The following is a 14,213-nucleotide window of genomic DNA, read 5'->3' on the forward strand; positions in this document are numbered from 1 at the left end:
TGAGACAGGGGAAGGGTTATAAACTTATTTTACTGTTGACAGCAGCATTGTCATAAATATTAACAGACAAGAATCACCTCCTACCTGAGAAAACACAGGGATAAAGGTGAATATTTTTATTTTTTAAGCCTACAGCATAATTTTATTAATACAACCACCTGCCTTATCTTCTTGAGGGCATTAATTTAATAAAAAACATGTCAGATCAAGCAGCCAGTTGCTCCAGTTATGGAACAATTTCGTTCCCTGCCTTTCCACCCTTCCACAACTCTGCCTGAAGTCAGATGTCTAAACTGGGCCCCAAGAACAAGGCAGGCAGGCTGCAGCTGGGGAATACAGCTTCAGGAGAACCCCAAAAGTTGTAGGAGTTTAGTGAGGACGATCTGGCTTCTCCCTCCCCTCCTCACACCTTCCCCAGGACATGTCTGGAGTTACAGAGTAAGTTCAGCATAATCCCTACCCTTCAGAGTGCAGCCCAAAGGGCATTTTCCCAACTAAGGTACTAGCCAAAAAAAAAAAAAGTGTGAGGGAAAAATACATTTTAATTATTTTATTTTTCTTAAATATAATAGAACCTTCTAGAATTTTTTCCAGAAACAGAAACATTAAAAAATTATACTTTATTACAAATGGTAAACTCAGAGTGCTAAAAAAAAGCCTCTTATTTACAAACAATACTGGGCAGTGCCCAAATAAACAACATAAAAATAACTTACAAAGTCATGAAGTAGTTTATTGACATTAATCAACTTTCATAAAATAAAATAAAAAAAGATATGTACATACACAATTTACTTGAAGGCAGGCAGAACAGTTCTTTTTTTTTTTTGTTTATCAGCCTCCCACAAACCTCCCTCCCACTTGTTTTTTTTTTTTTTTTTTTCTTAAGGAATACTACATAAAGCAATCTACAGTTTCTATTGCAGTTTAACCTTTAATACTGAATGATCATCGAATGTTAGGTCCATGCAGGTCTTGGTCAATGTTAAACGAAGATCTGACATCTCATCCGAGCAGGAACAGCACTTCCCGGAGCAGCGCTGGCCGCTCACTCCCGGCTCCAGCTGAAGGCTTTGCCAGTCTTTCCACACATGCGCTTTGCGGAGCACAGGCAGGACTCAGCCCTCAGCTTTTGCCATTAGCTTTATGCCTCTGCCACTTTGGATTTTTCCTGTTTTAGTTGTACCACAACACACAGTTCTCGCTGAAGAGTCTCTTCAAAACGTCTGCAACTGCTGTGTGAGCATGAGCTGGCACCCGCTGTTGACGTGGTTCATGACCTTCTGCTTAAGCTGTGCAACCTGTTCTCTGAGCATGTTGGCAGTGGATGCCAGCTCTGAGTTCTGGGCTTTCAAAGTTTTCACTTTTTCTTCCAACCGGGCAATCCTTTCCAACTTCCTTTTCCGGCATTTGGACGCCGCGATTCTGTTCCTCATGCGCTTTCTCTCGGCTTTGATTCTCTCCTGTGACTCCATGTCAATGGGGGACAGGGGAGGAGTTTCCCCCGGCATTTCAGGTACAGTCTGCGGCTCCTCTTTCAGAGCCTGGAGCCGGGGATGCTGCACGGGCATCTGGGGGTTTATGTGATGCTGGGGCGCGTATCCCATGCTGTTGGCGTTGTAGTTGGGCGCGGAGCTGAGCGCGTTGGGGTTGAAGTTGCTGAGGTTGGCGTACACCGGGGGCTCGCTGTGCAAACTGGTGTTGAAGCTGGTGCTGCCGGCCATGGAGGACACAGGTGCCATCCCGCTGGTGACAGGCTGGGCGGCCGAGGTGACGCTGGGCAGCGTGTTCTGGTTGTGCAGCTCCGCCAAAGCTCTCACGAAGCCCTCGGCGAACCCCTCCTGCTCGTCGGTGACATTCTTGGGGCACAGGAACTGCGTCGGGGTCGGCGTGGTGGTGATCAGCCCGTTGCTGGACTGGATGATGAGCCGCTCCAGCTCGGGAGAGGCCAGTTTGAGGAGCCCCACGTCGGGGGAGGTGAGGATGTCGGCGTTCTTGTTCCTCAGGTGCGGCTTCAGGTTGCTGGAGGGGTCGGACAGGTTCAGCGTCATGTTCTGCTTCAGCACCTTGGCGTTATTGTATCCGTACCCGCCGCTCTCCGGCGGCGCGAAGCCGGCGCTCAGCGCATCCTCGTAGAAAGTAGGCTCCATCTTTGCACTCATAGAACACAGTCCGGGGAGGGGAAGCTGCCCGGCCGCCGCTCAGCTCCCCGCGGGCACCCCGACCCTCCCGGGGAAGGGGAACGCGGAGCCGAGGAAGGAGAAACGCGGAGCCTTACTGGATCGCTGCTGCTGCCGCGCTGAGAGCCCGCCCGGCCTGGCGGGGCGCCTCGCCGCCCTCCTCCTCGTGCCGGTGGTGCCGGGACGCCGCTCCGCCGCCACAAGTACTTTCCCTGCCCGGCTCCGCGCTATTCCCGCTCCACCGTCCCGGCGGCCGCACTCAGTTGCGCTCGTTCGCTCCCGCCCGCCCCGCGCTCTGCGCCCGCTCCCGCCGTGCAGCCCTTCACTTATCAGCGGCCGCGAGCCCGCTAAAAATAGCGCATGATGTCACCCCGCGCGCTCCCCATTGGCTGCCGCCGCCCCGTCCCCGGGGGGGGCGGGGCCAGGGCCCGGCGCGCGGACCCGGCCCGGGTCGCCATGGCCACCCCCCCCTTCAGAAGCTTCTTGAGCGCGCGGGGCCTTGTGGGATGACGTAATGCCGGGGGGGGCGCGCGCGGGGCAGTGTGGGCTGACGTCTTTGTTTTTGAAATATCTGGTTACCGCGTCCCGCGCGCGCGGGCTCGGCCGGCGGGGCCGTCCGGGCGCCGAACCAACAGCGGGGCCCCGCGCTCGGCCCCGGCCGCCGCCGCTCCCGGTGCGCCTGTGCCTCCGCCTGTCTGTGCGTTTGTCTGTGCGTTTGCTTGTTTGCTTGGCAGCCGCTGCCTCCGCCGGGTTTCGGGCTGTGCTGTGTCTCCCCCCCCTTGGCCGCTCCTCCCTCCCCCGGCGGTGGTTCGGCCCTTCAGGTGGCGCTCCCGGGGAGCCCCACGTGGTTTCCCCGTCCCGCCGCCCCCGCCGCTTCCAGGCAGCGCCGGGGGCGGCACCGGGGGCACCCCGCGCTCCCCGCCCCGGGCTGAGCCCCCGCGGCGCCGGTGGAGTCCCCGCTCGCCCGCCCAGCCCAGCGGGAGCCGCGGGTTTCGGCCGCGGGTGTTCGCGTTCGCCCCCGCACCTCCGGCCCCCGGCACGGCTCTGCCTCCGCAGAGAGCCGGGACGCCAATTCCCGGCCTCGGGAACAACCGGGAGAATACGGAGGGGAATAAAACCCGACAGGAAAAAGCCGGGTTGCGGATGGGTTTCTCTGAACTCGTCCTCAAGGGGAGGGGACAGCGACGGCCTAATTTTAGACAGTGTCCCAGTATTGCTGTGGAATTGCAGGTTAGTCGGGAGGGAAAATAAGGGCTGGAGCCGAAAGATCGCGGTGCAGGAGAAAAGTCTCTGCTGGCATGTTCCCTCGGAGCAACAGATGGGAGGTGTCTGGTTCGCTGGAGCTGCTGTGTGCGAGCGGCGTTCCGGGGCACAGCGCTGATAACAGGGATTCGCGCTCCTTTCCTTGCCCCGCACACACCCTTCTCTCGGGGTGCCGGGGATTTGGGATTGCTGCCAGGCAGTTACCTCTGGAATAAAGTGCACCAGATATTTGAGGACAGACGGTGACAATACGGGGTGGCACAGGGACTGCAGGGCTGTTCTGGAGTGTTTGATTGCCAGCAGTGCAACAAGTGCTCCTTATGCTTCCAACGCGAAGCTGTTGCCTGCTGTTCAGCTTTTTGTCAGTGCAGAACTTGGTCTGTCAGCTTCAATCCGTTCTCACGATATGTGAAGCTAACAAACTTAGGTCCAGTTTTGAAAACACGCTTTCAAATTCTCCAGTTCTATTTTTTCCTGGATATAATGACATAATTACCGGTTACCATATAGGAAAGAGCAGTGAAGCAAACAGAAACATCAGCAGCTATGAAAGAAAAGTGAAGGTCCAGCTCCCCTCTTGGAAGTCATTGGGGTTTTTTCCTTCTGCATTTTCCCCTGGTGTTCCCACCTGACTGGCCACATGGTGGGCACTGGTGTTAATGGAATGATGGAAATAATACATGCAGTGTGTTAACAGTCTGTGGCACAAAAGACAGAGTTTGGACTGGATGTGGGAGCTCACTGTGTGCTGCTGGCGTCTGCACAGCCTTCACAGAGGCAGCATCTCTCTGGGCTGCAGGTAACTCAAACTTCAGCTGCAGAAACTGTTGAGCCCAACAGCACTAAGTTACTGCACATGCATAAGAAAATCTCTGGAATTCATTAATGCAGTGAGCACTCAAAGCAGTTCTTTAATTCCTTTTAATGTTTACATACAAGATAAATAGAGACCAGTGGCTGACTCTTCTGGCCCCAGAGCCAAGGGGCATCAAATGAAACTGGCAGGTTCGGAATAAACCAGAGAACTGTGGTTCAGCGCTGGAACTCCCTGGCAGGGGTGGACTGAGCGATTTTAACGTGATTGGATGAATTCACAGAAGAGAAATCACTAAAGGTCTGTGAATCACGGAGCATCTACACTGGCTCTGGAAATCTCAGAGCTGCAAATGACTTGTGCCTGGGGGGCATCCCTGGCTTCGTGTGCCTCCCTAGAGACCCACTCCTGGTCCCTGTCAGAGATGGATATCTCGTGGGACCTGATGGGGCCGTCCTTGATGTGTTACAACCCCCGGAGATAGTCCATAAATTATCTCCTCTCTGTCACCCCGCAGTTTTCATGTTTATAAAGGGCAAGGAAGAAAATCGGAAGAAATCTAAGACTTGAATTCGAAGTCGTTTATTGTGCAGAGTTTTTTATTTTGAAATAAAATATTTTAAATATTTCCAAATGAAGCTAAAAATGGGGAGGTTGTTTGTGGTATCTGGTACATAGGAAGCCATGCAGTTAATTTGCTGTATAGACAAATAGTACTAATAAAATTTATTCTGATTAACTGTATGTATTTAATTGGTTATGTTGTTTTGTTTTATCTTTTGGGGTTTTCTTCTGCATGTTTCTTCTGTCCTAGAAAGCAAAGTTCAGACTATGAGGAACATGCTCAGCATAGCTTAAACCACTCTATTACAGATTTGTATAACCTGAAAAACTGCCTTTGGAGCCCACTGATATCAATGCAAGGTTTTGATTAACTTCAGTGAGGGTTGGATCAGGCTGGAGGGATTAATTTAATTTAATTTAATTTTTTTCCCTCCACCCATTTCAGCTCTGTACTTCCTTCCTCTTGCCGAGGCGGGGTTTCAGGAGCAGACATTCCAGTTTGCTGGGGACGTGTTGGAGCTGAGGCCCTGTCTGTTGGGGACACTCATTACACTAATTGCTGCTCACTGCGGGTTCTTTGGTCCAGGCTGCAGTAGAGTCAAGGTGCTTGTGAAGGTTGTGGGGAGCAGGAGAGCGCTGAAATCAAAGACAAGAGCTCTTGGCTGCTCCCAGGGGATTTCCTGCCTAACTGGGGACCTTAGGGAGGGCTTGGCTGAGATTTGAGTCCCAGGTTCAGCACTGAGACCTTCAGAGTAGAGCAGATCCAGAAGTGGGACCCATGGACAGGGATCATTCGTGGCCATTAGCCAAGGAGCTGGTGGCTATGCCCTGATTTATTAAACACCTGTTAATTCCGGGCTTTTATTCCCCCTTTCCTGACATCCTTAAGAAAATATTCCTTTAGTAGGATGAAGGAACACTTCCTGACCCAGGTACAAACCAGAGCCATTTACATGGCTCAATAAACAAACTTGTGGCTAGGAATTGCCAATCCCTGCCCTGTATTTCTGAGAGGCCAATGCGTTGAGCAGCAGTAATGCACATTTTGATTTATAAACTTCTCTAATCAATCAATAGAAGCCTGAGAGAGGCAATCAGATAATCTGAATAATTAAATGGCTTTTCAGGGACAAATTAAAATTTGTTACACACACCACATCCGTCTAAATTATATTTGGTGTCCAGGAATAAATGGGTTTGTTGTTTTGTTTCATTCCTGCATCTCAGATGCTTTTGACTTATTTCAAAATCATTTGGAAAAAAAAAAAGGAAAGAAAAAAGGATAAATGTCAGCTTCTGAATTTTTTACATTGGAAACAGTGCTCACAGAAAAAATACTTTTTTCCTTATAGTTTTATTGCATGTATATTAAATATTTTAATATATAATTTTCTTTAGACATGTAAGACTATTTTGCTTTTTCTTCTCCTCAGAGAAGTTTCTGTAACATCTTTATTGTATAGAAAATTATTATATAGATTTTTTTGTCTCTTTTTTTTAAAAAAAAAAATGACTTTACACTTTCCAAATGTATTATCCTTCTTCACATCTTAAAATGAATAAAACTGAGAATTGCTGGATTTCCACACCCTGCTTTCCACTTGCTTAAGGAACTACTATAGACCAGTTTTCTCCAACTGGGGGAGACAAGAGTTTGAAGAGTCAGAAAGCACAAGTATTTTTCTCTTATTTACTCCATCAAGGCACAGTACATTAAGGTGGGGGTGAGAGGGTACAAGGAACAGTTTCCTTAGGCCAAGTGGAAGTAAAAGCATTCCCAGGTTCTGCTGGTCCCAGTCCCTTGCCGGTTCCTCAGGGCGTGTTTGCGTCCTCGGTTCAAGTGGGTCCAAGTCTGCAGCGCAGCACAGGCGTGGCAGAGCTGCCACCTCATCCACCCCCGGCTTCCGTGGCCTCTCCTCCTGCTCTTTGCTCCCAGCAGGGCTCCTGTGGCCAGGTGGAGATCCAGGAATTGGGGCTGAAATAAAAACAAATCAATACATTTGGGGACACAGGGGAAAGGTGTGCATAGGCTGGGGGAAGAGTGGGACTCACGACTTGATGTGGAGGACCCTGGAACTAAAACCCTAAAAAAACCCAGCCAGTCTTGAGTGAGTCTTCATTTTGCACATGAAAAATACTCTTCAGAACCACAGGCACTTGTAAATGAATATCGTGTCCATCTCCTCCACCCTCCATTAGTCATCGCATAACCAAGCCATACGCACTTAGTCCTTTTCATCTTTCTTCTTGTCAAGCCCTTTAGCCTGTCCCCCTCACCTACTCATCCCACCAATCATTTTAATTAATCTCTGGATTTCTTTGAAACTAATAGTTTGTGGAATGGGGGAAAATGACTAGGTTACAGAGACAAGATTGTGAATGATGGAGGTGGGGCAAAGTTAGGAGGCTTTGCAAGACCTGTTGGGTTACCTCTGGGGCAGGACAGCAGTGCTGTAAACACACAGAAAGGCTGCAGAAGTGAGGGAGGAACCACTAAAAACATCTTGCATTTTCCTAGGAATGCTGCCTGAGCAATTCAAAGCCTGGATGTTGATGTGCAGCAACATCTGAATGAAAGATGTGATATGATTGTCTCTAAAGTAGATGGGATGACCTCTTCACTCAGTAGTTATACCAAATTTCTCACTATTGTGCTATAGAGGATTTCAGTGCTCAGAAATCTATTTTCAAATAAGTAATGAACTTTATAATTTTTTATTCAAACACCTGTGTGTATTTTTAAATTTTTGATCAAAACCCTGAGCAAGTAGAAGTTAACCACATTGTCTAGAGATGAGTCTGAAAGGAGCCCTGGGGCCTTGCTTCCCATGCTTTTTAGAATCCTGCAATGGCTGGGGTTGGAAGGGAACTTAAAGATCATCTTGTCCCAGCCCCCTTGCCCTGGGCAGGGACACCTTCCTCTAGAAGGATGTTTGGGATGTTACAAATCTAAATGTCACACCAATAATGCCTCTGTGCTCATTATTTCTACACCACAGCTTAGCTGGTGCTCCGGGAAATAGAGAGTTGGGCAGAGTTCCCATCCTGTGGAGCTTGCAGTCGGAAAAATCCTCTACACACCAAGAAGGCTGGCAGAGTAGCAGTTGATCCACAGTGGGAGCCCAGAGGGGGAAGGTAAGCAGGAGAGGAGGCACTGGAGGATGGGTGGCATATGGCAAGCAGACGGCTCTGCTTGGCATTAGGAGCTGGCAGCAGGAAAAATGTACCATACAAATAGAAGCATATTGATGCTGAGTGCTGGGGAGGCAGGTGAATGCCTTTGAAAAGATATTTACTGTGTTCAGGGAGAAAGATCCTGCTGGAAGTGTGCATATGTTCCTGTATTACTGAAGTGGGGTTTCTCGGTGGAGAACTGAAGCTAGCTTTGTGGTCTTTGGGTATTTCAATAAACAGACAGTAGTGTCAACAAAATGGATTTATTTGTAGTTGCCAGTTGTGACTGAAAGCCTCAGAATAACTAGATTTAACCATTCAGATCCCTGGGTAAAATAGATCCGTTTTGATTAGGGTCTCAGGAGAGATTCAGACTGCTTAAATTTTTAATTAATAAACAATCTGGCATCCTGCCAAAGTTGACACCTTGCTCTGTCTTAGCAGCTGTTGGCACAGTAGGCTCCTGGCAACCTGGGATAAAGCAATACCTGCAACAGGAGAAGGGGAGGAAGCGAGTCTGCATGAGACCAGAACTGCCCAGTGAAAAGCAGCCCAGAGCTCAGGGATTTCCAGGGAGCAGTCAGAGCTTTACTGCTCTGTGCCGTGGGCTCAGACTTGGACACAGACAGCGAGTTCCTGAATGTCAGCAGTGGCTGCTGGGTGACAGATGTAAGGACACCTGTCTGAATTCGGGTAATGGCTCTGACAGGAGGAGCAACAAACAGAGAAAGCATTCAACAGTGAAAGTAGGTCCTGCAGGTTGCTCCTTCCCAGGGATTAGTGTGGTGGAGCCTGTGGGGAAGTTTACAGAGGGCCTGCTCACGTAATTCAAATGGAAACATTCACTGTGGATGACAGTCATTTGTGTTGGAGTCATGGTGTGGGAGCAGTTAGGGTTGCCAAAGAGCCAAGGAAGGCGATGTAGGCAGGAAAGGGCACGGCCTGGGAAGGACGGTGCCTGGAAGCACAAGCAGAGTTCAAGGTTTCTGTTTTGGAGAAGGTGCAGCTGAACTGCTTCTCTTCCTCTGGCCCACCTGATTAATAAACAACAACCTGATCTCTGATCCCAGCTGAGCTATCACACAGTGACACAGCTGCTCCTCCCTGTCTGGGCAGCCCTGTCCCCTCATGGCTGGGAATGGCCTGGCTTCACCCACAGCAGACCCTCAGGACTTCCTCAGGAGAAGAACCAGGATGCTCAACCTCGCAAAATTGCTGTTCTGTGGTAAAAATTGTATGCAGCTGCCAACACTACAGCATCTCTATGTTCCCTTGTTTCAGAAGGAAGAGGAGATGGGAAATTTAGCCCAGAATCGTAAGGGTCACTACCTGAGGTCTTGTCAGTGGGCTCAGGACCACTATTCCCATATGGGCTAGAACAAGTCCATGAGCAACTGGCAGTGTCTTTGGCAGATGGGTTGTTCAGCTCACAGGACTGTTTACAGTCTGTTGAGAACATATGAAAGACATAAAAAGCCATAACATTTGAATATGTTCAAAAAAGTTCATAAGATGAAGGAGAATTTTCAGAATAAAAGGACAATGCTAAAGCAAAGGCCTAAAGGCTGTGATGGCTGCGAATTGAAATTCAGATTGGTTTAAATATTACCTTTTTTTTTTTTTTTTTTTTTAATAGGAAACAACTACTAAGCCATTCCAGAAATATTCCAGAAGTATTCCAGAAGTGCTGTGTGGTATTTGGAGAGCTGGGTACCAGCTGCAGCACAGATTTCCAGGGGTTTCAGCCGAGTGAGGAGAGGGCTGTGGGCTCAGGTAAGTCATGTGAGGGAGGTGAAGCACATGTGTTGTAAGAGTTAATGGTACAACGTAGCCTTGCTCTACATAAGCACGTTTTGTGCTGATGTTTCCCAGTTCCTGCAGCAGTGTAGGAAAAGGTGTGTGGCTGGCAGAGCTGCAAGCCCAGACAAGGCACTTCTGGGTGTGGATGCTCCCAGCCCATTGCCAGGTGCTTCAAATAGGCATTTATGTCAGAGATCTGAGGTCAGTTCAATGATAGCCAATTTCAGCCCTGGATTATTACATAAATATTAATAAGAACAGGGGTATATTTCACATTTATGTTATTGGTCAGCAGAGTTTTCACCTAACCCTTAAGCAGTACTGGTGGGGAATATATTTCCCTTCAAGACAACTAAGAAAACTTTAAAAGTTTGGCAAAAAAAAAAATTATTCACCTCTTTAATATAACCTTGTGAGTTTAATGAAAAGTAATCTTATTTTCTGTATACCCAACAAGGAAAAACAGGAGAAGAGAGTCAACTCAAATGGGAATTGTACACTTCCCTGCTTTTGCCTCCCTACTGAATCACCTTTACATCTTTCTAGCTTGATTTCCCTCCTTGTAAAATGGGCATAATGAGACTGAAGTCCTAGTAAAGCAGGCAGATCTGAGGGGAATAAATGCTGGACAGGTGGTATGAACTATTTTTATATTTTAAAGTGCAGTAAGGAATAGGTACAGGGAAACAATGGATTTTCATCTGGAAGAAGATCTAGTATTAACTTGTTGGTATAAAATATTTGTTACTGCCCCCATTTGCTTTTAGGATATCAATCAATGGCATTTTTATCGGTCCATGAGCCTTGTAATGCATTTTGAATCTGACCCAGGACTGTGTGGAGCATATACTGGCACTTAGATTTATGCCAGTTTAACTCTCTGGTCACTCTTTGACCTTTTTGACCAAATATCTTCCAGTTGCTAAGGGCTTGCTTTTTGTGGGGGTTGTTTTGTTTTCTTTACATTCCGAGTCTGCTTCGAGGGGCTCTGACAGTGATTTGGAGTTGTTCATGTAGGAGGAATGAGACATGGGAGCTTCTCTGAGGCACAGCCAGCAGCACCTCTCCACCTTCCCACTGGTCGTTTCCTAAAGAATCAGCCCCGTTTCTCAGTCCTTTGGCAAGAAGATGACCAGTGAAACACGGGAATTCTGTTTTATACCCCCCTCAGGGAACAGGATGGATGGGTGCTACAGACGCAGGAGTGGGGAGCTGAAGCTTAGAGCACCTTTGGTCACTCCCACTCATCTGCCCCCGAGCTTCCCTGCCTGTTTCTACACCTGTGTCACGTTGCAAACTGCTCTCCACATAGCAATGCTTTTTAAGGAAACCCGAGGAGCTCTCCCGAGCGGATGGAAACGAGCAGCGGCGGGAGTGACGCGGGGCTCGGCCGGCGCTGCTGACACCGAGCCCGTCCTGCCTCCTTCCGGCTCCCACGCTGTCCCTCCCTGGCGCTGCCACAGCCCCGCGGTGAACGGGGAACGCGTGCAAAAACCTGAATGGCTGGCCACAGAGGAGTTTGCTTCTTTTCAGGGTGTCACCACATATCCCGGATTAGAGTCCTCGTGGAAGCAGCGTGTGAGTGCCAGCCACTGCTCTCTGGGAAAGGCAGGAGCTTCCCTAGTTTGTCCCAGCAGCTCCTGGCTAAAAGGGAATTGTGCTGCAGCTGGAAACTCGATCAAGCGTGTTTTAAAGCATTTCTTTCATCCTCAGTTGATGCTTAATACACCTTTATTCTGGCGGGTAGTGCTTCCTAAGACTTGTCAACATCGCAGCCGAACAAATGCCCGTCTCAAGAGTGGTGTTGTGTAAATAAATGCTGTGCATTGCAGGGTGTCACGCAGTTAATGGGAAGCCCGGAGAGGGGAGGGCGTGGGAGCAGCATGCCAGCGTTAACGTTCTGTTTTCTGCGCAGGATTGCAACAGGATTGCAACAGCCCGGCCTATCTGAGCTGCTGCACGTCCCGACAGAGCGGCTCTGCTCTTGAATTTGATAGGGGTGCTGATAGAACAATGCACCTTTCTGGGAAATGGTAATGCACGGCAAGACTTGGGGTTAAGGAAATTCTGAATGAAACATAGCTGCTTTCTTCTCACAGTGCTGATAATTTTCAGGTGACCCACTAGGCAGCCAAACAAATATATATATATGGCAGTGTTCGCTCAAAGGGTAAAGTTCTGGGGTAAGGAGGGGGAATGTTAAAAATCCCATGAACTTCAATAGCTGTATTTCTGTCTTTGTGGTAGCTCTGACTCCTTCACTTGCTTCTCACAGATCAGTAATCAGGGGACGACTGACAGGAATAAACCCCCCAGGTAAAAATATACAACTGAAACGAACAGCATTTCATATGGAAAGCTGTGTGATAAAGGGCGTGCTCAGGGTGCTTTTTCAGGTTGCTTGGGAAGTTTTACAGAGCAAAGTACCTTTTAGCAAGTCCTTTGCTGTTAGTTTCAAAATCCTCTCTTGCTTTTCTCTAGAATGATTTTCCCACAAAAGTTGACAGAAACCATAAGAATAGTCTCAGCAGAGCTTACTGCTCCCCTGCCCCTTTCTTTCCCTCCCTCCTGTCCCAAACACTGGGAGCTCTCAAAAAATATTTTAGTGTCCTGGAGATTAAAAACAATTTGTATTTGTCTTGTAATAGCTCTGACTTTCACCGCCTTGTCCTCCCCTTTATTGGGAGTACACGTGTGAGTACACTCCCTCTAATGTTGCTTCCACGCCTGCTGTCAGGTTCAATAAGCAGTTTCTCAGCAGGGCACCTTCCCACGTGAAGGAAATGTTTTCAGTTTTGTCCCAGCTCCTGCTTCCTCCATGGGCAGCGTCCTGACGTGGAACAACAGAAATGAGTATCAGTGATACCCGTAAATCTTAGCTGATAAATGGAAATTAACTCTAGAACTTCATGTATCTACTATCAGTTTAGACGGGGGGCAGCTGTTTACTGGACATTTTATAGTTATTCCATTTATGTGAGTTTTACATGGTGCCTGTTATAAATTGAGCCATTTTGTTAATAGTGGATCAGGAAAATTTTTTAACTATAGGACACCAATGCACTTCTTAAGTAAAACTGAAAAGAATGTAGTAATCCATTGAAGGATTTTCTATGTAAATAGGAATGTTGCTAAAGAGAATCAAGATAAAATGTAAATGTAAATAATTTCTCCTAAGACAAAGAAATATTGGCAAGCAGCCGCGTGGAAATTGGAAATTTAAATTTAACTAGTTTTATGCCAGTAAATCATACTGGCAGTCTCAGGTCTAGTCAAGTGAACGGCAAACCCACAGGTAACTTGCAGGACCAAGGATTTCCCCTTCATGAATGGGTGTAGAGAAGTAAAATTTCCCAGAGCAGAAAAACACTTTGTAGAAGCAGCCGGATTTTCAGCTTTGAAGTAGAAGAGATACTTTCATTTTCAGTATCTCCATTAGAGCTTCTTTTTGCAAGACCAGGAGTGTGAACTCTTGTGTCTGAGCCAAAATTCCAACCTAAGCAGAATGTACTCATCTAAATTTCCCTTTTGGTTTCATTTGGCCAAGGTATTCCTTGGTGTAGAGTTGCTGTGTACTGTTACAGCAGTTGCTGTGTTGGGAGCTTGGGAAGGCGCCCGCCTGGAAGAGGTTACATAAAACCTAAACCATAATAAGTCAGAGAAACCCCTGAGTGTGATGATTAAAAAGAGAAAACGATTAGGGAAAACACATCAAAGAGGCTCAGTGAGAGTCCTAAGAGGAAAAATACTGATTATATTTGTTTTGCTTTTGTCTTACATGAGGTAAAAGGCGTGTGGTGTGTCCTGGGTCGCCACCCTAAGGGGTGTGTACTTAAAGACAACAGAAGCAGACTCCAAGGCTTCCATGGGGTTTATTTTGGTTGCAGGGCTGGGGAGATAAGATATAATTGTACCATATACATAGTGGTGCTATCAATCTGATGGATTACCCTTCCCATACACCCTGAGCACCTTGCCTACCCTCTGCTGCTAATCTCTGTCTACCAGGAGAACTTGCTTTCTGACCTTTCAAGAAACTTTCAACTGTGATTTTGAAAACAATCACAGAAATGTTTTCTTTCTCCAAACGTGCAGTTCCTCTCTCTGGTGAAAACACTCAGAGGCATCAGATGGGTAACATTGATTGCTAAAGCTGGTTTGCCAGTTCAGTTCAATAAATTGTGAATCTTAGAGGCTAAAATTTGTTTAAATTCCACTCTGGGTCTGGGAATAAGAGTAGACATTTATTGATATTCCTGTTGTTCACACTCCACTGGATTCTGTTATTTGAGAACAATGTTAGATTCACTTTTTAAAGTTTTTTTTAGACTTGGTCTGACCTGGGAACCAGGTTAGAAAAGGTTTGGAGTAATAAAATATGCAAAATGTGGTTTTAGGGCTCTCCTTTAATGTGGAAA

The 14,213-nt window shown here is 47.6% G+C and overlaps 1 protein-coding gene across 1 annotated transcript; it reads right to left on the minus strand.

Moving 5' to 3' along the window:
• Positions 1 to 535: 535 nt before the first annotated feature.
• JUN (Jun proto-oncogene, AP-1 transcription factor subunit) lies at positions 536 to 2,524 on the minus strand. The gene has a single exon (XM_041483109.1). The coding sequence runs from the start codon at positions 2,160 to 2,162 to the stop codon at positions 1,218 to 1,220; it is 945 nt and encodes a 314-aa protein (XP_041339043.1). The 5' UTR covers positions 2,163 to 2,524; the 3' UTR covers positions 536 to 1,217.
• Positions 2,525 to 14,213: the final 11,689 nt, after the last annotated feature.

The sequence above is a fragment of the Pyrgilauda ruficollis genome, unplaced genomic scaffold (genome assembly GCF_017590135.1).
Source record: "Pyrgilauda ruficollis isolate IOZ18807 unplaced genomic scaffold, ASM1759013v1 scaffold6, whole genome shotgun sequence".
NCBI lineage: Eukaryota > Metazoa > Chordata > Aves > Passeriformes > Passeridae > Pyrgilauda > Pyrgilauda ruficollis.

Excerpts from the sequence above, each read along its gene's own strand:
- JUN (XM_041483109.1), bottom strand. The coding sequence starts at position 2,162 with ATGAGTGCAAAGATGGAGCCTACTTTCTACGAGGATGCGCTGAGCGCC.